Here is a 22,175-nt window from a genome sequence, read left to right on the forward strand (position 1 = left end):
CGACCTCTTGTATTGGTTATCTATTGCTTTGTAATAAATTACTCCAAAATTTAGTCGCTTAAAACAATAATCAACATTATTTCGCAGTCTCTATTGTCAGGAATTTGGGAGCCACTTAGTTGGGTGGTTCCGACTCAGGGAATCACATGAAGTTGCAGTGAAGAGGTCAGCCAGGGAAGCAGTTGTCTGAAGGCTTGACGGGGGGCTGTAGGATCTGCTTCCCAAGTGACTGACTTCCAAGGCTGGCAAGCTGTTGCTGGTTGTTGGTTGGAAGCCTTAGTCCCATGGGCCTCTCCACAGGCTGACTGAGGGCCCCCATGACCTGGTGACTGTCTTCTCCCAGAGTGAACGGGTCACGAGAGCAAGACAGAAGTGACAGGGTTTTTAATAACTTAGATTTCTGCCACATTCTGTTCATTAGAGATGAGTCACTAAGTCCTACCCACATTCAAGGGAAGAGGAATTAGACTTTACCTTTTGAAGGGAGGCATGTCAAACATTTATTGGACATGTTTTAAAACCCCTACATCTTTCATTTCCAAAAACTCTTAACTCCCAATTCAGAGTATGGAATTCTAGATGGTAAGTAATCATGTTTCCTCAGAATTTTGAAGGCATTTTTCCATTGTCTTCTAGCTCCCAGTATTGCTTATGAGAAGCCTCTTACTTTGATTCCTGATCCTTTGTACATGACCTGTTTTCTTCCTGAATACCTATATTTCTTTATCCTTGGTGCTGTGGAACAGCAAGATGATGTGCCTTGGTGTGTATCTCTTTTCATTCATTATGAATACTCAAAGGAAACTTTAAATCAGGAAACTCATATCTTTAGTTCTGGGAAGTTCTTTATATTGTTCTTCTCCATTATTTTCTGTTTTTCTCTTTTTGAAACTCTTATTGGTTGGCTGCTGGACCTTCAAGATTGATCTTTGAATTTTCTTATATTTCATATAATTATTACATATTATATAGATCTTATATATTTTTATTGTACCTCCCTCCACCCCTCTCCCTTCATTTTTTTAAAAATTTATTTATTTTTGGCTGCGTTGGATCTTCATTGCTGTGTGCAGGCTTTCTCTAGTTGCGGCAAGTGGGGGCTACTCTTCATAGCAGCGCGCGGGCTACTCATTGCAGTGGCTTATCTTGTTGCGGAGCACGGGCTCTAGGTGCGTGTGCTTCAGTAGTTGTGGCACGTGAGCTCAGTAGTTGTGGCACATGGGCTTAGTTGCTCCACAGCATGTGGGATCTTCCCAGACCAGGGCTTGAACCCGTGTCCCCTGCATTGGCAGGCGGATTCCTAACCACTATGCCACCAGGGAAGTCCCTACCCCTCCCTCCCTTTATTCTTTTTTTTTTTTTAACATGTTTATTGGAGTATAATTGCTTTACAATGGTATGTTAGTTTCAGCTTCACAACAAAATGAATCAGTTATATATATACATATGTTCCCATATCTCTTCCCGCTGGCGTCTCCCTCCCTCCCACCCTCCTTATCCCACCCCTCCAGGCGGTCACAAAGCACCGAGCTGATCTCCCTGTGCTATGCGGCTGCTTCCCACTAGCTATCTACCGTACGTTTGGTAGTGTATATATGTCCATGCCTCTCTCTCGCTTTGTCACAGTTTACCCTTCCCCCTCCCCATAGCCTCAAGTCCATTCTCTAGTAAGTCTGTGTCTTTATTCCTGTTTCACCCCTAGGTTTTTCATGACATTTTTTTTCTTAAATTCCATATATATGTGTTAGCATACGGTATTTGTCTCTCTCTTTCTGACTTACTTCACTCTGTATGACAGATTCTAGGTCTATCCACCTCATTACAAATAGGTCAATTTCGTTTCTTTTTATGGCTGAGTAATATTCCATTGTATATATGTGCCACATCTTCTTTATCCATTCATCCGATGATGGACATTTAGGTTGTTTCCATCTCCGGGCTATTGTAAATAGAGCTGCAATGAACATTTTGGTACATGACTCTTTTTGAATTATGGTTTTCTCAGGGTATATGCCCAGTAGTGGGATTGCTGGGTCATATGGTAGTTCTATTTGTAGTTTTTTAAGGAACCTCCATACTGTTCTCCACAGTGGCTGTATCAATTTACATTCCCACCAACAGCGCAAGAGGGTTCCCTTTTCTCCACACCCTCTCCAGCATTTATTGTTTCTAGATTTTTTGATGATGGCCATTCTGACTGGTGTGAGATGATATCTCATTGTAGTTTTGATTTGCATTTCTCTAATGATTAGTGATGTTGAGCATTCTTTCATGTGTTTGTTGGCATATCTTCTTTGGAGAAATGTCTATTTAGGTCTTCTGCCCATTTTTGGATTGGGTTGTTTGTTTTTTTGTTATTAAGCTGCATGAGCTGCTTATAAATTTTGGAGATTAATCCTTTGTCAGTTGCTTCAGTTGCAAATATTTTCTCCCATTCTGAGGGTTGTCTTTTGGTCTTGTTTATGGTTTCCTTTGCTGCGCAAAAGATTTTAAGTTTCATTAGGTCCCATTTGTTTATTTTTGTTTTTATTTCCATTTCTCTAGGAGGTGGGTCAAAAAGGACCTTGCTGTGCTTTATGTCATAGAGTGTCCTGCCTATGTTTTCCTCTAAGAGTTTGATAGTTTCTGGCCTTACATTTAGGTCTTTAATCCATTTTGAGCTTATTTTTGTGTATGGTGTTAGGGAGTGATCTAATCTCATACTTTTATATGTAGCTGTCCAGTTTTCCCAGCACCACTTATTGAAGAGGCTGTCCTTTCTCCACTGTACATTCCTGCCTCCTTTATCAGAGATAAGGTGACCATATATGCGTGGGTTTATCTCTGGGCTTTCTATCCTGTTCCATTGATCTATCTTTCTGTTTTTGTGCCAGTACCATACTGTCTTGATTACTGTAGCTTTGTAGTATAGTCTGAAGTCAGGAAGCCTGATTCCTCCAGCTCCGTTTTTCATTCTCAAGATTGCTTTGGCTATTTGGGGTCTTTTGTGTTTCCATACAAATTGTGAAATTTTTTGTTCTAGTTCTGTAAAAAATGCCAGTGGTAGTTTGATAGGGATTGCATTGAATCTGTAGATTGCTTTGGGTAGTAGAGTCATTTTCACAATGTTGATTCTTCCAATCCAAGAACATGGTATATCTCTCCATCTATTTGTATCATCTTTAATTTCTTTCATCAGTGTCTTATAATTTTCTGTATACAGGTCTTTGTCTCCTTAGGTAGGTTTATTCCTAGATATTTTATTCTTTTTGTTGCAATGGTAAATGGAAGTGTTTTCTTGATTTCACTTTCAGATTTTTCATCCTTAGTGTATAGGAATGCCAGAGATTTTTGTGCATTAATTTTGTATCCTGCTACTTTACCAAATTCATTGATTAGCTCTAGTAGTTTTCTGGTAGCATCTTTAGGATTCTCTATGTATAGTATCATGTCATCTGCAAACAGTGCCAGCTTTACTTCTTCCATTCCGATTTGGATTCCTTTTATTTCCTTTTCTTCTCTGATTGCTGTGGCTAAAACTTCCAAAACTATGTTGAATAAGAGTGGTGAGAGTGGGCAACCTTGTCTTGTTCCTGATCTTAGTGGAAATGCTTTCAGTTTTTCACCATTGAGGATGATGTTTGCTGTGGGCTTGTCATATATGGCCTTTATTATGTTGAGGAAAGTTCCCTCTATGCCTACTTTCTGCAGGGTTTTTATCATAAATGGGTGTTGAATTTTGTCAAAAGCTTTCTCTGCATCTATTGAGATGATCATATGGTTTTTCTCTTTCAGTTTGTTAATATGGTGTATCATGTTGATTGATTTGCATATATTGAAGAATCCTTGCATTCCTGGAATAAACCCCACTTGATCATGGTGTATGATCCTTTTAATGTGCTGTTGGATTCTGTTTGCTAGTATTTTGTTGAGGATTGTTGCATCTATGTTCATCAGTGATATTGGTCTGTAGTTTTCTTTCTTTGTGACATCCTTGTCTGGTTTTGGTATCAGGGTGATGGTGGCCTCGTAGAATGAGTTGGGGAGTGTTCCTCCCTCTGCTCTATTTTGGAAGAGTTTGAGAAGGATAGGTGATAGCTCTTCTCTAAATGTTTGATAGAATTCGCCTGTGAAGCCATCTGGTCCTGGGCTTTTGCTTGTTGGAAGATTTTTAATCACAGTTTCAATTTCAGTGCTTGTGATTTGTCTGTTCATATTTTCTATTTCTTCCTGATTCAGTCTTGGCAGGTTGTGCCTTTCTAAGAATTTGTCCATTTCTTCCAGGTTGTCCATTTTATTGGCATAGAGTTGCTTGTAGTAATCTCTCATGATCTTTTGTATTTCTGCAGTGTCAGTTGTTACTTCTCCTTTTTCATTTCTAATTCTATTGATTTCAGTCTTCTCCCTTTTTTTCTTGATGAGTCTGGCTAATGGTTTATCAATTTTGTTTATCCTTTCAAAGAACCAGCTTTTAGTTTTATTGATCTTTGCTATCGTTTCCTTCATTTCTTTTTCATTTATTTCTGATCTGATTTTTATGATTTCTTTCCTTCTGCTAACTTTGGGGTTTTTTTATTCTTCTTTCTCTAATTGCTTTAGGTGCAAGGTTAGGTTGTTTATCTGAGATGTTTCCTGTTTCTTAAGGTAGGATTGTATTGCTATAAACTTCCCTCTTGGAACTGCTTTTGCTGCATCCCATAGATTTTGAGTCGTCGTGTCTCCATTGTCATTTGTTTCTAGGTATTTTTTGATTTCCTCTTTGATTTCTTCAGTGATCACTTCGTTATTAAGTAGTGTATTGTTTAGCCTCCATGTGTTTGTATCTTTTACAGATTTTTTCCTGTAATTGATATCTAGTCTCATAGCGTTGTGGTCAGAAAAGATACTTGATACAATTTCAATTTTCTTAAATTTACCAAGGCTTGATTTGTGACCCAAGATATGATCTATGCTGGAGAATGTTCCATGAGCACTTGAGAAAAATGTGTATTCTGTTGTTTTTGGATGGAATGTCCTATAAATATCAATTAAGTCCATCTTGTTTAATGTATCATTTAAAGCTTGTGTTTCCTTATTTATTTTCATTTTGGATGATGTGTCCATTGGTGAAAGTGGGGTGTTAAAGTCCCCTACTATGAATGTGTTACTGTCGATCTCCCCTTTTATGGCTGTTAGTATTTGCCTTATTTATTGAGGTGCTCCTATGTTGGGTGCATAAATATTTACAATTGTTATATCTTCTTCTTGGATCGATCCCTTGATCATTATGTAGTGTCCTTCTTTGTCTCTTCTAATAGTCTTTATTTTAAAGTCTATTTTGTCTGATATGAGAATTGCTACTCCAGCTTTCTTTTGGTTTCCATTTGCATGAAATACCTTTTTCCATCCCCTTACGTTCAGTCTGTATGTGTCTCTAGGTCTGAAGTGGGTCTCTTGTAGACAGCATATATAAGGGTCTTGTTTTTGTATCCATTCAGCCAATCTGTGTCTTTTGGTGGGAGCATTTAGTCCATTTACATTTAAGGTAATTATTGATATGTATGTTCCCATTCCCATTTTCTTAATTGTTTTGGGTTTGTTATTGTAGGTCTTTTCCTTCTTTTTTGTTTCTTGCCTAGAGAAGTTCCTTTAGCAGTTGTTGTAGAGCTGGTTTGGTGGTGCTGAACTCTCTCAGCTTTTGCTTGTCTGTAAAGGTTTTAATTTCTCCATCAAATCTGAATGAGATCCTTGCTGGGTAGAGTAATCTTGGTTGCAGGTTTTTCTCCTTCAACACTTTCAATACGTCCTGCCAGTCCCTTCTGGCTTGCAGAGTTTCTGCTGAAAGATCAGCTGTTAACCTTATGGGGATTCCCTTGTGTGTTATTTGTCGTTTTTCCCTTGCTGCTTTTAATATGCTTTCTTTGTATTTAATTTTTGACAGTTTGATTAATATGTGTCTTGGCGTATTTCTCCTTGGATTTATCCTATATGGAACTCTCTGTGCTTCCTGGACTTGATTAACTATTTCCTTTCCCATGTTAGGGAAGTTTTCAACTATAATCTCTTCAAATATTTTCTCAGTCCCTTTCTTTTTCTCTTCTTCTGGAACCCTATAATTCGAATGTTGGTGCATTTAATGTTGTCCCAGAGGTCTCTGAGACTGTCCTCAGTTCTTTTCATTCTTTTTTCTTTATTCTGCTCTGCAGTAGTTATTTCCACTATTTTATCTTCCAGGTCACTTATCTGTTCTTCTGCCTCAGTTATTCTGCTATTGATCCCATCTAGAGTACTTTTAATTTCATTTATTGCGTTGTTCATCGTTGCTTGTTTCATCTTTATTTCTTCTAGGTCCTTGTTAACTGTTTCTTGCATTTTGTCCATTCTATTTCCAAGATTTTGGATCATCTTTACTATCATTATTCTGAATTCTTTTTCAGGTAGACTGCCTATTTCCTCTTCATTTGTTAGGTCTGGTGGGTTTTTATCTTGCTCCTTCATCTGCTGTGTGTTTTTCTGTCTTTTCATTTTGCTTATCTTACTGTGTTTGGGGTCTCCTTTTTGCAGGCTGAAGGTTCGTAGTTCCTGTTGTTTTTAGTGTCTGTCCCCAGTGGCAAAGGTTGGTTCAGTGGGTTGTGTAGGCTTCCTGGTGGAGGGTACTAGTGCCTGTGTTCTGGTGGATGAGGCTGGATCTTGTCTTTCTGGTGGGCAGGTCCACGTCTGGTGGTGTGTTTTGGGGTGTCTGTAGACTTATTATGATTTTGGGCAGCCTCTCTGCTAATGGGTGGGGTTGTGTTCCTGTCTTGCTAGTTGTTTGGCATAGGATGTCCAGCACTGTAGCTTGCTGGTCGTTGAGTGAAGCTGGGTGTTGGCATTGAGATGGAGATCTCTGGGAGATTTTCGCCGTTTGATATTATGTGCAGCTGGGAGGCCTCTTGTGGACCAGTGTCCTGAAGTTGGCTCTCCCACCTCAGAGGCACAGCACTAACTCCTGGCTGCAGCACCAAGAGCCTTTCATCCACACGGCTCCTTAATTTGGGATGATCCGTTGTCTATTCATGTATTCCACAGATGCAGGGTACATCAAGTTGATTGTGGAAGTTTAATCCGCTGCTTCTGAGGCTGCTGGGAGAGATTTCCCTTTCTCTTCTTTGTTTTCACAGCTCCCAGGGGCTCAGCTTTGGATTTGGCCCCGCCTCTGCGTGTAGGTTGCCGGAGGGCGTCTGTTCTTTGCTTAGACAGGATGGGGTTAAAGGAGCCGCTGATTCGGAGCCTCTGGCTCACTCAGGCCAGGGGGTAGGGAGGGTCACGGAGTGCGGGGCGGGCCCTGCGGTGGCAGAGGCCGGCGTGACGTTGCAGCAGCCTAAGGCGTGCTGTGCGTTCTCCCGGGGAAGTTGTCCCTGGATCCCGGGACCCTGGCAGTGGCGGGCTGCACAGGCTCCCCGGAAGGGGGGTGTGGATAGTGACCTGTGTTCGCACACAGGCTTCTTGGTGGCGGCAGCAGCGGCCTTAGCGTCTCATGTCTGTCTCTGGGGTCCGCACTTTTAGCCGCGGCTCGCCCCCGTCTCTGGAGCTCCTTTAAGCAGCGTTCTTAATCCCCTCTCCTTGCGCACCAGGAAATAAAGAGGGAAGAAAAAGTCTCTTGCGTCTTCGGCAGGTCCAGACTTTTCCCCGGACTCCCTCCCGGCTAGCCGCGGTGCACTAACGCCCTGCAGGCTGTGTTCACGCCGCCAACCCCAGTCCTCTCCCGGCGCTCCGACTGAAGCCGCTGGAGCCTCAGCTCCCAGCCCCGCCCACCCCGGCGGGTGAGCAGACAAGCCTCTCGGCTGGTGAGTGCCGGTCGGCCCTGATCCTCTGTGCGGGAATGTCTCCGCTTTGCCCTCCGCACCCCTGTTGCTGTGCTCTCCTCCGCGGCTTCGAAGCTCCCCCCATCTGCCACCTGCAGTCTCCGCCCGCGAAGGGGCTTCCTAGTGTGTGGACACTTTTCCTCCTTCACAGCTCCCTCCCGCTGGTGCAGGACCCGTCCCTATCCTTTTGTCTCTGTTTATTTTTTTCTTTTGCCCTAATCAGGTACGTGGGGGGTTTCTTGCCTTTTGGGAGGTCTGAGGTCTTCTGCCAGCGTTCAGTAGATGCTCTGTAGGAGTTGTTCCACGTGTAGATGTATTTCTGGTGTATCTGTGGGGAGGAAGGTGATCTCTGCGTCTTACTCTTCCGCCATCTTCCCGGAAGTCTCCTTATTTTATTCTTTTTTAGAGCATATTCAACTTTCTCATCCACTCCTTTTACTAAATATTTTATTTCTATTATGTGTTTAATTTCCAAGAGCACTTATGCCCTCTGATTACTCATTTTTTAATATTTTTTCGAACTCCTGTTCTTTCCTTATGGGTGTAATCGCTTTCCTCTATGGGTATTAAATGTAGTTGTTTTGAATTTTTTTTCTGTGTCTTGACTTGTGTCTGTTTCTTTATACTTCTTTTTTGTTTGTTTGTCTCTGTCTTTCATTTCGATGCTTTTCACAAATAACTAGTCACCTTTGGACATCATTCATATTTAAGAGTGAGTCAGTACAATCTGCCTATGTGCAGAGCTTGTCAGCTGCTGAGCTGTGGAAGTTTTCTTCTCACTGGTGAGCCTACCATGATGAAGAGGGCTTTCTGTCTCTAGGGCTTTTCATGTATTTTCCCCCATCCAGACCCTCCTTCATTTCTTTCTAGATTTGGAAGTATAACTCAGACTTTTCAGAATATTCCCCCTTCTCTCATATTCTTTCTTTATGAAGTGCACGCATGTGTGTAGTGTACATAATGCAGGTCTTGGGGTTCTGTCTCAGTTTAGTCACCATGTTCAGAGATTATGGCATGACATTGTGCCTCTTCCTTTGTCTGATAACTACAAGTGTGGTTTGTTGATTTATTTTGTACATATTTTTGTTTATTTCATTATGTCTTAGGGAAGAGAGAGTTTATGATCTGGGTTCATTTGTAATCTTACTCTAGCAGTTTCTCCCTACTTTTTGAATTCTGAATTTTTGGTGTCTGCAGAGTAGTAGTATGGATGTACAATCATTTATGTAGCCAATACTCTATTACTGGATTTTACTTTGTTCCTAGTTTTTGGCATTACAAGTATTGCTGTTGTGAGCATCCTTTTCCATACAGCATTGGTCGAGGTTGTTATTTCCTTAGGATGGAATCTTCAGTGTAATTACTAGATCAAAGGATACAATCAGTAAAGTCCTCAATACTTGTTTCTAAATTACTTTCCAAATTGTTGAGTTGGTTTATATTCTCCGTATCGGTTGGCATTGTTTATTATACTTGAAAAGAATGAAACAACTTTGTCAAGTGAAAAATAATATCACATAATGCACATTTTAATTTGCAGTTGTGTTTTCTGTCTCTCTTTTTGGGTGATTTTGGCAGTGAGTATGGATAGTATTTAGATTTTTCTTACTGGCTTATCCATGCTTGTTTAATTCCATCTTATGGTTATTAGGCCTTTGTCATGTTGTAAATATTTTTTTATTGCCTTCCTCTTACTTTTGTTTGCTTTTTAATGTGTTTTTAATTTCTGTGTGCATAGTTTTAAAAAAATAACTTGTCCTTCTAATTTTTGTGCTTTGAAAGACTTCTCTCACCCCAACATCAAATAAAGAGTCCCCATCTTTCCTTTAGTTCTTTGAAGCTGATATTTTTTCTTTCTTTATTTTTTGGCTGCATCAGATCTTAGTTGCGGCACATGGGATCTTCATTGAGGCATGCAGGATCTTTTTGTTGTGCTGCGCAGGCTCTTCGTTGCAGCGTACGGGCTTCTCTCTTGTTGTGGCGGCTGGGTCTTCTCTCTCTAGTTGTGGTGCGTGGGTTCCAGAGTGCGTGGGCTCTGTAGTTTGTGGCACGTGGGCTCTCTCGTCAAGGCACAGGAGCTCAGTCGTTGTGGCCCGTGGGCTTAGTTGCCCCATGGCGTGTGGGATCTTAGTTCCCTGACCAGGGATTGAACCCGTGTCCCCCGCATTAGAAGACGGATTCTTTACCCTTAGACTACCAGGGAAGTCCCTTTCCTTTAGTTCTTTTGGATTTCATTTCGTAAATTTAACTCTTTAGTCCATTAATTTTTTTGTATAACATGAGGCAAAGAACCTGAGTTTTTCTCTATATAGTTAAACTTATTTTTCTGTTGTCGTTTATTGTCATCAGGTTTCCAAATGATTTGAAAAGTCACCCTTTTCATAAAATTTCCCATAACCAATGGGTCTATTTCTTGGCTTTTAAATTCTGTTCTGCTTATCTTTTCTTTCCAGTGTATCCCACTTTAAAAAAAAATGATTGTAGCTTTTTAATATGGTTTGCTCTCTGGTAATGCTAGTCTTTGAAAATCTCCGAGGACTCCATTCCAGGTTGGGAACTGTGAGGTGCCTAAGTCAGGGAACTGCCGAAAGGGAGTTGGTTCTGAACCCAGGCCAGCGGGAGACGAGTACAAACACGGAACCTTGGAGCCACTTTCCTGGGGCTCCCTGGCATTGCCCTGATGAGAAGGAGCATAGGTGTCAGCCTGCGAAAGGGCTCAGTGAGCAGGTTCACTAAGTATAGGTGTGGAGATTGGAGGGTTGTGGGATTTTGAAGCCAAACATGTAATTATAATTAGTAATACTTTAAAAAAGCTAAGTTATCTATTGACTATAGAGGCCTCTACAGGCACCAAAGCAAGGGAGTTTGGATGCCTCTTTCTTTTCTAGGTGTCTTTTAGCTGCTTCATTATGACTTTCCTTCTCAGGGAAAGTTGTTGAGGGGTTGGGGATAAGGGAGAGAAGATCAAAGAAATAACAGTGAGGATAGAATCAAGATACTTCTATTTGTATACTTTAAAATATACCTATTATATTTTTAGAGATAGCTTCAAACATTTTAGTCCCATTGTGGCTTTTTTTTTTAAATTGTAAAGAATGATTGGTAGATTTATTTTAGAATTTCTGCTTGGCCTAGGGCAAATTTATCAATGGAAAGCAAAGAGAATGCAGCAGTTAAACTTCCATATTCTTTTTTTTAATGTTAATTTTTATTTTTACTTAAAAGTTTTTTTAAAATTGAAATATTCTTAAAAGCAAAAGCTTTATCACTCCTGCTTAGCATTCAGAGTCATCTTTGGTTGGAGAATCCGGCTCTATTTATAGCTGTCACATGATCTTGACTGTGGCCACAGCCTGCTCTCCCTTTTTCTCTGCTACATAACATTTCCCAATTCTTGTAATACAATGTAGATAAGGCTAGAATATCTGTTAGACTTTGCCAAAGGCAGAGGGGTAAGTGAAAGGAAGTAAGCATAGAGAGTAGCATGTAATGAGGTAATTTTTCATATGAGATCTAGTTTTAGTCTTCTTCAGCTTTGCTTTCTCTCTAGCTCCTGGATTGCTTCAACCTGACAAAAGCCATCTTTTCTCCACCACTCAGGAGAACCTTCAAGCATGTGTAGACTCTAAATTTCAAACCCAAAAGAGAGGACTTCATAACTGACACTGGGAATGCTGAAAATGGGCATGGCTAATGCCATCCACAAGAAATCATAACTAACTGCATTCTAGTGGCCTCTATGAGACAGTCATATCTAGCTATATATCTGGCCCAATAGGCTGATATCCTTACTAGAGATAAGGGTGTGGTGGGTGGGTGGGAATCTGTCATAGCTTTTTATATAATAAATCTATATATTATACTGATGTGCGTTCTATGGCTTTTAAAATAAGGGATACAGTGGGCTAGAAGTAGTAGACCTGGATTCTAGTCTGATTTACTAGTGAACAGTCTTGTCTCTTAGCAAGTGACTCAATCTTTCTGTAGTTTTGTTGAAAGATTTGGATATAATTAATCTGTAATTTTAGGATTTTGACTATAATTGAATTGTTTAAAATAATTGTAAAGTTTAGATTTGAATTTTTCTCCTGGTGATATATTAGTCTATTTTAATATGATTCTGCGATATTAACAGGGAATTGTTCTGATGAGAAAAAGTGATCCATTTTATAATGATATACTTTATAGGACAAGGTCTCCATTGTGGTACAGGTGGGACCTGCTTATATTTAAAAGGGGCCATGGGAGCTTACTATGAGTTTTTTTGTAAAGTAAATATTTGCCTCTTTATTTATCACATATAAATTTAGATGTTCTTAAACAATTTAATTGTATATAGTTCTCCCTATATTTAGATTCTATATTTTCTAGTGTTAGTTTATTCATATATTTGACATTTTATCATTAAAATTTTTAAGTTGAAATTAAACAAAAGCGCCATATGTTAAAATACTTTTAAGAGTGAGTTATTTGGTACTTTTAGTTAAGATAGACCGATTTGTTCTTTCTACTTATGTGTGATCTGCTTTCTTTTTGTTTTTCAGAGTGAAAAGCTTTTGTTATATGATACAGTGCAGAGTGAACTAGAGGAGAAGATAAGAAGGCTTGAAGAGGACAGGCATAGCATTGATATTACCTCAGGTGAGGGGAATGCTGTGACTGTCATGTTTAAGTGACACTAAACCTTTGGTTTACTGAGGTGTCTCGCTGTATGTAGTCTCCTTTACATATGTTATGTAAATGAAGTGTCCTAATGAGAGAGGAAGGGGCAAGACTGCTAAAGAATCTGATATGATTGTGATCGTTGCTTTGATTTGGACTCACACTTCAGAAAGACGTAGAAAATGGAGCACATGAAAGGGAACAAAACAGAAGTGAGACAGGAACTATAGGCATAAGATAGTATACTACAAGAATAGTAAGAATATTATTAAAACATAAGAATAGTATTGGAAGACAGCTGTAGTATATGTTCTTTCCTCTAAGCCTTGAAAGATTGTCATGTGGAAGAAGGAATAAAACCCTTTTCTCTTTGGTCCCACACAAACTAGGACAAATGGATGGACTTTCCAGGGAGGCAGATTTTTGTCTCAGGAAAAGGAAATACTTACTACTAATTAGATCAGTCCAAAGTGAAATGGCTTTTTCAGAGGTACTGTGGAAAGGCTTTCTACACTGGATGGAAGATTTACTGGGTTATCCTATTGTTCTTGCATATGTATTATTTTACTTGTTATAAATTCTATTTCTCTGATATGGAGTAGACAGAGTGGACCAGCTGAGCTCTAATGATGCCTTACTTGTAGTTGGGTGACTACAAGTGACAGTCACTTTAGCTTTTCTAAATCAGTCTCCTCCTATAATTGAAGCGATGAGACTATCTGCCTCAGAGGTAGCTTTGAGGATTAGTCGAGACCATTCATGCGATGTATATTTACCAAAGTGCCTGACATATGTTTATCACTTATTAGTCACTAAGTGCCAAGTTGAATTCTGCTCTAATAAAAGCAGAGGAAAATTCAAAATATATAACTGCTCATGAAATTATGTATAGTCATATATATATGTATAGTATACACATACAGTATATAAACATAGACACCAATGAAATTTTGCTACTATGAAATTATATAGTCTTTCTTTCCTCCTTTGATCTCTAGAAATCAGCTAATACTTAATTTCTATTTACTTGCCAGAGCTGTGGAACGATGAGCTTCAGTCAAGAAAAAAGAGGAAGGACCCTTTCAGTCCTGACAAAAAGAAGCCAGTTGTGGTTTCAGATATCCTTTTTCAAATTTTCTGGGTTTTTTTGTTTTGTTTTGTTTTAATGTACATTTTTGCATTGTGCATATCTTTGTAACTTTTGTTAGTATACATTGTCTTTATTTGCATGATCCTGTAATAAGCAAAAGATGATTTATAAAACCGATTGAAGGCACAACGGTATAGTTTAGATTAAGAGGAGTACGGAAGGAGTAGAAATTTAGTAACGGTCCCAGCTTTGAAATTAATATGGCTTTTGTAGACCACAAGGGCTTTGATATGAAGCAGCTGTTTAGTATGTAGCATGATTGCTTAATTCTCATGTGTACTTTTTTTTTTTTGCGGTACGCGGGCCTCTCACTGTTGCGGCCTCTTCCGTTGCGGAGCACAGGCTCTGGACGTGCAGGCTCAGTGGCCATGGCTCACGGGCCCAGCTGCTCCACGGCATGTGGGATCTTCCCGGACCGGGGCACGAACCCGCGTCCCCTGCATCGGCAGGCGGACTCTCAACCACTGTGCCACCGGGGAAGCCCTCATGTGTACTTTTTAACATTTTTAATGTCTCTGAAAGTGGAGTGTCTTTAAATTAAATTAGTATATGCATTCAGTCTTGGCATTCCCTTTGGTACCCTCCCCTCGCTCCTGCCTTTTTCCCCCCAGCTCAAACCAGTGATTAGGTTGGTGGTGTATCTTGCTATCCTTGATACCATAGGACTAAGGGAATATGGCTATAACATCTGAAGTACTGGAACATATTTATCCTGGTACTAAGTTTTTTGAAGAATAATTTGAAGTCAGAATTCAGCATGCTGAAGGTTTTTGTCCGGAGGTCATTGTTCCATTCTCTGAAAAACAGAAGTTTGGAAGTATAATTCAAAATGTGAAATTCTTACAGCTAAATTGACCTTGACTTTTCAACGTCCGTATATAGTTTATATGCTACAAGATCTTGATATTCTTGAAGACTGGACAACAATAAGGAAGGTATGATTAAAGAGCAATGGAATGCAAGTATATTTTTTATAGTCTACTTTTTAAGAGTCTATGATTTTTCACTAATACATCAAAATATTGTAAATATGCTTTACTTTGCAACAGTCTCTCTAAGACAGTTAATACTAATACAGATAATAGTGGATTGCAAGAGTTTTTAAAATAAATTTATTTATTTATTTGTTTGTTTATATTTATTTTTGGCTGCGTTAGGTGCTCGTTGCTGCGCGTGGGCTTTCCCTAGTTATGGCGAGCAGGGGGCTACTCTTTGTTGCGGTGCACAAGCTTCTCACTGCATTGGCTTCTCTTGTTGCGGAGCATGGGCTCTAGGCGCACGGGCTTCAGTAGTTGTGGCATGCAGGCTCAGTAGTTGTGGTGCACGGGCTTAGTTGCTCCGCGGCATGTGGGATCTTCCCAGACCAGGGCTCAAACCTGTGTCCCCTGCATTGGCAGGAGGATTCTTAACCACTGAGCCACCAGGGAAGTCCCTGCAAGAGTATTTTAAGAGATGCATGTCATCTGTTTGACTGTATTTTCCTGTGATAATGTAATTAATAATTCATGCAAAAGTGCAGAAAAGCGTTTATTTAAGTTACCCCAAAATAATAATAAATTACCATTCTGTGCCTAGTTCTTAGCCTGATAATGGCTCATGGAATACACTCAATAAATATTCGTTGAATAAACGAAAGTGAATATTTGAACCCTTATCATATGTCTTACATCCTGTCTTTAAACATTCAAGCATTATAGGATTTTCTGTGCTTGTTTGAAAGTGGAGACTTGTTTTCTTATTAAGTTTTTCTATTTTCAGAAGCTTCTTAGTTGAGAATTTGAGATTATTTCGGATATTGATAACACCTCTAGGAGAAATTGTTATTCTTTTTATATATTCCTATGGTCTTAGATATTACCAATTTATTGAAGCAGCTAAAGATCGTATTTCACTGTTTTTGTTATTGAGCTTATCAGTAGTGTTGTATATATTAAATAGAAACTAAAATATACTTTGCCTATGAACTCAGACATCTTTCTTCTTTTTTTTTTTTAAATTAAGGCAATGGCTACACTGGGTCCACACAGAGTGAAAACAGAACGTAAGTCATTTAGTCTGAGTTCAGAAATCTTCGCTATGGAGACTTTTTTTTTTTTTTTTGCGGTACGCGGGCCTCTCACTGTTGTGGCCTCTCCCGTTGCGGGGCACAGGCTCCGGACGCGCAGGCTCAGCGGCCATGGCTCACGGGCCCAGCCGCTCTGCGGCATGTGGGATCTTCCCGGACCGGGGCACGAACCCGTGTCCCCTGCATCAGCAGGCGGACTCTCAACCACTGCGCCACCAGGGAAGCCCTGTGGAGACTTTTTAAGTCAGTCCCCTATCACTGGTTTCATTTCATCAGTGAACACTGTCCCCAGAATTATGAGGAATTCTTCTGGAGTCTTTGTCTCATGTAAAAGTTTCAAGATTTCTGAATGGAATGTATTTCTTCTTTTAGTGTTTCAACTACATTTCAATTGCTGATAATGGATCAGTAATTTTAAAAGTATGTACTTAGTGTTTTTTATGGGTTCAGTAATTCTGTAGGGGAGGTTTTAGGAGTCCGTGGATGGCCTTCAGGGAGCCTGTGAATCCTCTGGAATTGTGGGCAAAATTTCTTCTGTGCCTGTGTTTTCTAGGCGAGAGATTAGAGTGCTGGCAGTGGGATTCATCAAGAAAATTTACACACCACTACGATTTACACATTCTGATATGCCTTAGTAAAATTTATATCAAATTATACTATTCACAATTTTTTGGAAAGTCTGAAATCACTGCCAAAGTAGTGATGGGCATTATTGTCTAGGGTAACTTTCTCTGTTTCTGCCTACTTTCACTGTATATGAGGTTTCCTAATCCTAAGAACAATGAAGCAAGAATTTTAAATAAAACATGTTTTAAACACAAAGAGTCGTATCCCAACAGATAATCTATAAGAGATCAATTTCTATTTTATATTTAACCCAAGGATTCTTTTAAACGTTATATGATGTCAGGAAATTGTTAGCAATATTGTACTAAACTGCTTCCCTTGGGAATTAGGTGGAAGGGTAATAACTACCTATATTCTGAACATTTTTGAGTCATGGATTCCTTTAAGAGTCTCACTACACTGTTGAGTGGGTCTCCTCCCCGACCCCTGTTATCTTTAGCATGTGTACTATTTGTTTTCTTCATGGCACTTAACACAATTTGTAATTTTTTATTGATTGTTTACATGTTTACGTGTCTCCTGAGAGACTCGTAAGCTCCACAAAGGTCAGAAACATCTCTTTTAGTCGCAGTGCTCAGAAAACATTTGTTGAACGAATGAATGAGTGAATACTTATTGAACACCTTCTATATAGGAGGCACTATTTGAGGTTCTGGGAATACAATGGTGCAACAGATGGACCTCCTAGAACTTCCTTTGGGGGAAGCAGAATAATAATGTATATGTAAATAGATAACTAACAGATACTGACAAATTGTAATAATTGCTATGAAGGAAATATAAAGCTGTGATGAAGATTAACTGAGGAGTGGGTAGAGTGGTTGGGGAAGACCTTTCTGAGGTGGTGACATTTGAATGATGCAGAGGTGTGTATTTCATGGTATGCTTTTGACAGTGTGTTTCTATAAAGAACATTTTTTTTCTCTGCATGAGTTTATCTGGTGAATCTCAAACCATTTCTAGGATTTCAAAATGGAAGTTCTACTTGAGGACATTTCCTTTTTAGAATCAAAGTCCTGGGGAACTCTTGGAATATTTATTAAACTTTGCTTTTTTGGAAGTGTCAGCTGCAGGGGAGAAAATGTGGAAAATATAATTTTCAGTAGAAATATGACAATTCAGATTTTATATCTCACTTAAAGTTGGCACTAGTAATTGATAATATATCTGCTTCTCCTTCTTACACTTGTCTAGTTAATTGATTTATTATATATTGTTTAGCTTTATTAAATAGCTATATTAAAAACTGAATGAATTATATAAAAATGTAAGAAATGAAATTCTCTTGTTTTTATTAGATTTAGGTTTGTTATCTAAGAAATATTGTTAGTGTTTTTTCACATATATGCATGGGTTGGTGTTAATAATTAATGTTCTGCACTTTTCTTCTGACAATGTCTTATTAATATAACAGTTTTTGAACTGATCCCTTTAGCACCTGTGAAACTGGAAAAACACCTGCACAGTGCTAGATCCGAAGAGGGAAGATTGTATTATGATGGTGAATGGTATATACGTGGACAGACAATATGTATTGACAAAAAAGATGAATGTCCTACAAGGTAAAAAGCCTTTATCATTTCAGTGCTACTCAGTATTAGAGTTTACCACATTGTTGTCAGTAAATATTTGCTGCTTCCATAGTGCATTCATAATACATTATTAATTCCATATGGATTCTTTTTTTCTCTTGACATATGATTTGATTAGCATGTTTACACACCAGTATTAATTTTATACACCAGAGTTACATATTAAGTTCATGGACACAAGCATTAACACAAATGGAAATGTTGGAATTATTTAGCCAGGTAAGAAATCCCATTTATTAATTCTTATAATAGATGACTTGCTATGATCCTAATATTATGACCTTTAATCCAGACTGTTATGAATTTGACACTATGCTGCCACAGTGTGGCTCTATTAATCCTTAACTTTTTGGGGTATATTACAGTATTTTAGATTAAAAATTTGCTTCAATTAGCATGGAAAAGGAATTGAAAATTAACAAAAACTTAGAGTAGTGGGAATTAAAGTATAACTTGAAAACTGAAAATTGCCTTTTAAAAAAAATCTGTCTAGGCTTAAATAAAGTTTATATAATTATTTACAGAGCCTTATAAGTTTTATCTGGTGTGGCCTTTGGAAAATATTATTGCCCATTGCTGCTTTAATTCCTTTAGTAGTTTAGGATTTAATTCTCAGAGTAGTAACCTTCTACAGTAAGAAACTATCTTTTTCTAGGCATCAGTAGTAAATAAAGTGTTTGCGTTTAGTATAGAATACTCATTTCAGGATCAGTGTGTATAGTAACTTTTCTCATAGAAGCTCATTGAGCTAATTAATTACTAGGTTATACATGATACCCATGGATTCTTTGCTTTATCTTATTGCTTTTGAGACATTTAACTACTACTACTTAGCATAAATGTGGTTAAAAAGGAGATGAAATAGCATAAAAGAGGATTAAAGACATATATTTTTAGAAAGATGTCTATGTAAAGATTAGTAGTGTTAAAAAAAATCTGTACAAGTACCACAGATGCTTGACACTGGGAATTAAGTTTGGCATTTGAAAGATTTCCTACTGCCAAGGCTGATATGAGTTGGAGGTGTAATACTACATAAGGAGTGGTGTTAGCTCCACTTTTTCTTCTTTTGGAGGTGGGGTGGGAACGGAGTTAGGGACAATGTGCTTTTAATAGTTCTAGTAGTAAGTTTTACCAACTCTATTAAGAAAAGAAAGGAGATTATCTATTAAGTGTTGCTGAATGTGATATTTTTGGCAGCATGCCCTGCTGATAGCATTCCGGTAAATGACAATTACATACCTGAATCTACTCTTATAGTCCAGCTATTTTGGTTTTATAGTTTGTGCTCTAAAATGAGTGGAGAAGGCATATTGTAATTCATTCATTCGTATTTTTTTTCTTTTTAGTGCTGTAATTACAACAATTAACCATGATGAAGTTTGGTTTAAGAGGCCTGATGGAAGCAAATCTAAGCTTTACATTTCACAGCTACAGAAAGGAAAATATTCAATTAAACATTCGTAATCATGATTTAAGTGTTATCTAAATCTACCTTATTAGTGTTACCAAGTATGATGTGCCATGGGAATAAAAAAATATATTCAGTAACTTAATATTCTCATCGAATCATGAGAGACTGTGTATTTGTAGGTAGTACTCTAAATAGACCTCATGTTGATATGTTATTGAAAGAGACAGTGATAAAAGTTTAATCATGATCATTACATTTATTTGCCTTTTTGGCCCAGTGACCAATAGGTATATATGGTAGGGGTTTCTTACTAAACTTTTTTCTTTGGTTTTTATGTAAATCTGTCTTACCTTTAGTGAACTATGTTAGCAATGGCTACGTTTATCTGCAGTTTTCTTGATTTTCAGTGTCTTTGTCACTGATCATATATTTGTAAATAAGCCCTATAAAATGTTTCCTATAAATGGTTTGTAATAGTACATTTGTGTCAAATCAGAATTGAAATTTAAACATATGTACGTGAGTATGTATAGATGGCATCATCAGCTTATTTAGAACTGATGGCCTTACTTTGCAATCTTGTTTTACCCGAAATTAAGCTATTGGGTTTGAAAGCTAAAAGGAGCACTTTTGTAGACTAGCAGCTTTCCTTCTCCTTTTCCTTGATTGTATGGAGGTGACCTATTTTTACAAATTATACTTCATGTTGATTAGAAATATTAGTGTCAAGTAATAACATGATTCTACCTTTATTTCTAGTGAACCTTTAGGGGGCAGGTATATACGCCTGGTATTTATGATGCAGTATGTAAGTGGTGGACAGTAACTGACAGTATTGTGGTGCTTGCTGTACATGTCTGATCTTTTGAAACAGATTTTTAGTAAGCATTTTCCAGAGGTAAAACTAGGTTCGTATCCTAATTTTATTCCTAGGGCAAAATAGACAGGGATGATCTCCTTGAATCTATTCCCAAATTAATATTTTTATCTTTGGTGTTTCTACACTTTAAGGCCACTTGGTGCAATTTAGAAAGTATTGGCCTCTCTTCCCCTAGTCACATTCAAAATTAACTTCTAAAACCTCAGGAACAGTACAGGGAATTGAAACCCTCAATATGGCAGCACAATTGGCTGTAGTATATATTAGGGTACAACCAAATCAGGTATTCCTGGTGGTCTTGTGCACTTTAATTTCTGTTATATTGAGACTTAAGAGGATGAGGAAGACATCTACTTATTAACACTTAGGGCAGGAATATCTGCATTTTTCCATTTGTTTTCTCGCTATTTTACCTCTGCAAACATCTTCCTGTGCAGATCACTACTTCACAGTTGCCAAATGTTAAAATATTTGACTTCTGAAATTAATTATCAGCAGTTATGTACGTTGTTCTGTTTCTAATTAACCTTAGCAAATGTACATAATGTCATAATCTGATAGTATTTGACAGTACTTATGTATACAATGTTTCATAAGCATTTTTAATAATATTTGGATTTTTAAATTTAGTATATAATAAAAAGATGTGTTTGCGTGTCATTCGTAGTGTCTTGAATGACTTGTGCACTTTTATTATTTATAACCTGTCTACTTCTAAGAAGGATTTAAGGCAATTTACATTAATAGATATGGAGTGTTGGAGTGTTGAACAAATGTTTCTGCATCCCTAAACCACAATTCAACCTCTATTGGAGTATATTTAGATATTTAAGGCAGCTAAGTTATATTTAATTTAAATATATGCATATATGTTCTACTTTAATAAAAATGTACCGTGTAAGTTCTGAAATTTTAAGTAGAAAGTCTTTATTTTAAAAACTGACTATGATTTAGTACATTTACTTTCAGAACTTCAATGTTTATATCATATGTAACTTTTCCATAATATTGATACTGATTCAGGTAAGTGTATGCTTGTCTATGATTGAAATACTATAAAATATATTTCATTGTTGGCAGTTTGCCATTTGACTTCTGGTCAAAAACGGTCTAGTTAGAATCTGCAAAATGTGATCTAGCAGCTGCTGGTACTTCGTTTACAATCAGACTCTGTCTTAGTATCAATATATGGACCTTAACTGTCACAGCTTCCAGGATTTCATGTTTGGTCTATCCCTTCTCGACATTTCCCCTTAAAAGAATCTAATCATCAGTAATCCAATTCATCACTAATAATTATTAGCAAACACTAATGTACATTCCTCATTCTGTCCCTTCTTCTCACTGGACACTGAGTACTTTTCATTGCAAACTTCTTCACGTAAAAGTTGTTTTGATATGTGTGCTGTTACTCAGAACTCAAACGCCACTGACAGAACCATGTACAATCTTAAATACTTGATAATTATGTAAAAAGAAGAACAGGGATGTTGGTTATTTCTGATTTTGTTTTTGGATCCAGTAAGTCCAGTACACTAAAAATGAACTAAAATGAATTGATAAGGAAAATGGTTGTAGGATGAATGAATACACTAGTTAGGATTTATGTAGTCTCTTGCCAAGTTGGAATATAAATGATTTTAACTGCTAAATGTAAGGAAATGTAAAATATTTTTCAAAGAACGCAAAAGCTCAGAATGAGGTTAGGGAAAATGTATGTTCCTTATATTGTCTTCATAGATGAACTACAGGAAGTGTGCCTGATATGTCAGGTGGGATTAAATTGGGGCGGTTTCCCTCATTGGTCACTGTGGCTCAGAGTCTTGCCCCTTACTTCATAGGCCCAGAAACTTAAACTTTATTCATATGCCCTGTTGTGGGCTGAATTGTATCTCCCCCCGCCCCTCCAATGCATATTTTGAAGCCATCACACCCATTACCTCAGAATGTGACTGTATTTGGAGATGGGGCATTTAAAGAGGT

The 22,175-nt window shown here is 38.0% G+C and overlaps 1 protein-coding gene across 3 annotated transcripts in view; it reads left to right on the plus strand.

Moving 5' to 3' along the window:
- Positions 1-20,852, plus strand: part of BRMS1L (BRMS1 like transcriptional repressor) — a 50,837-nt gene extending 29,985 nt beyond the window's left edge. Inside the window, exons 5-10 of one of the 3 annotated variants that reach the window (XM_029236266.1) lie at positions 12,347-12,443; positions 13,499-13,582; positions 14,485-14,549; positions 15,616-15,655; positions 17,742-17,868; positions 19,248-20,850. In XM_029236266.1, coding sequence (XP_029092099.1) covers positions 12,347-12,443; positions 13,499-13,582; positions 14,485-14,549; positions 15,616-15,655; positions 17,742-17,868; positions 19,248-19,365 — 531 coding nt within the window. In that variant the 3' untranslated portion in view covers positions 19,366-20,850. Of the gene's footprint in view, positions 1-12,346; positions 12,444-13,498; positions 13,583-14,484; positions 14,550-15,615; positions 15,715-15,913; positions 16,141-17,741; positions 17,869-19,247 lie in introns of those variants that run through there. The other 2 variants (XM_029236265.1, XM_029236267.1) reach the window with 2 other exon arrangements.
- Positions 20,853-22,175: the final 1,323 nt, after the last annotated feature.

The sequence above is a fragment of the Monodon monoceros genome, unplaced genomic scaffold (genome assembly GCF_005190385.1).
Source record: "Monodon monoceros isolate NGI ecotype Baffin Bay Population unplaced genomic scaffold, NGI_Narwhal_1 Super_Scaffold_21, whole genome shotgun sequence".
In the NCBI taxonomy this organism is placed as follows: domain Eukaryota; kingdom Metazoa; phylum Chordata; class Mammalia; order Artiodactyla; family Monodontidae; genus Monodon; species Monodon monoceros.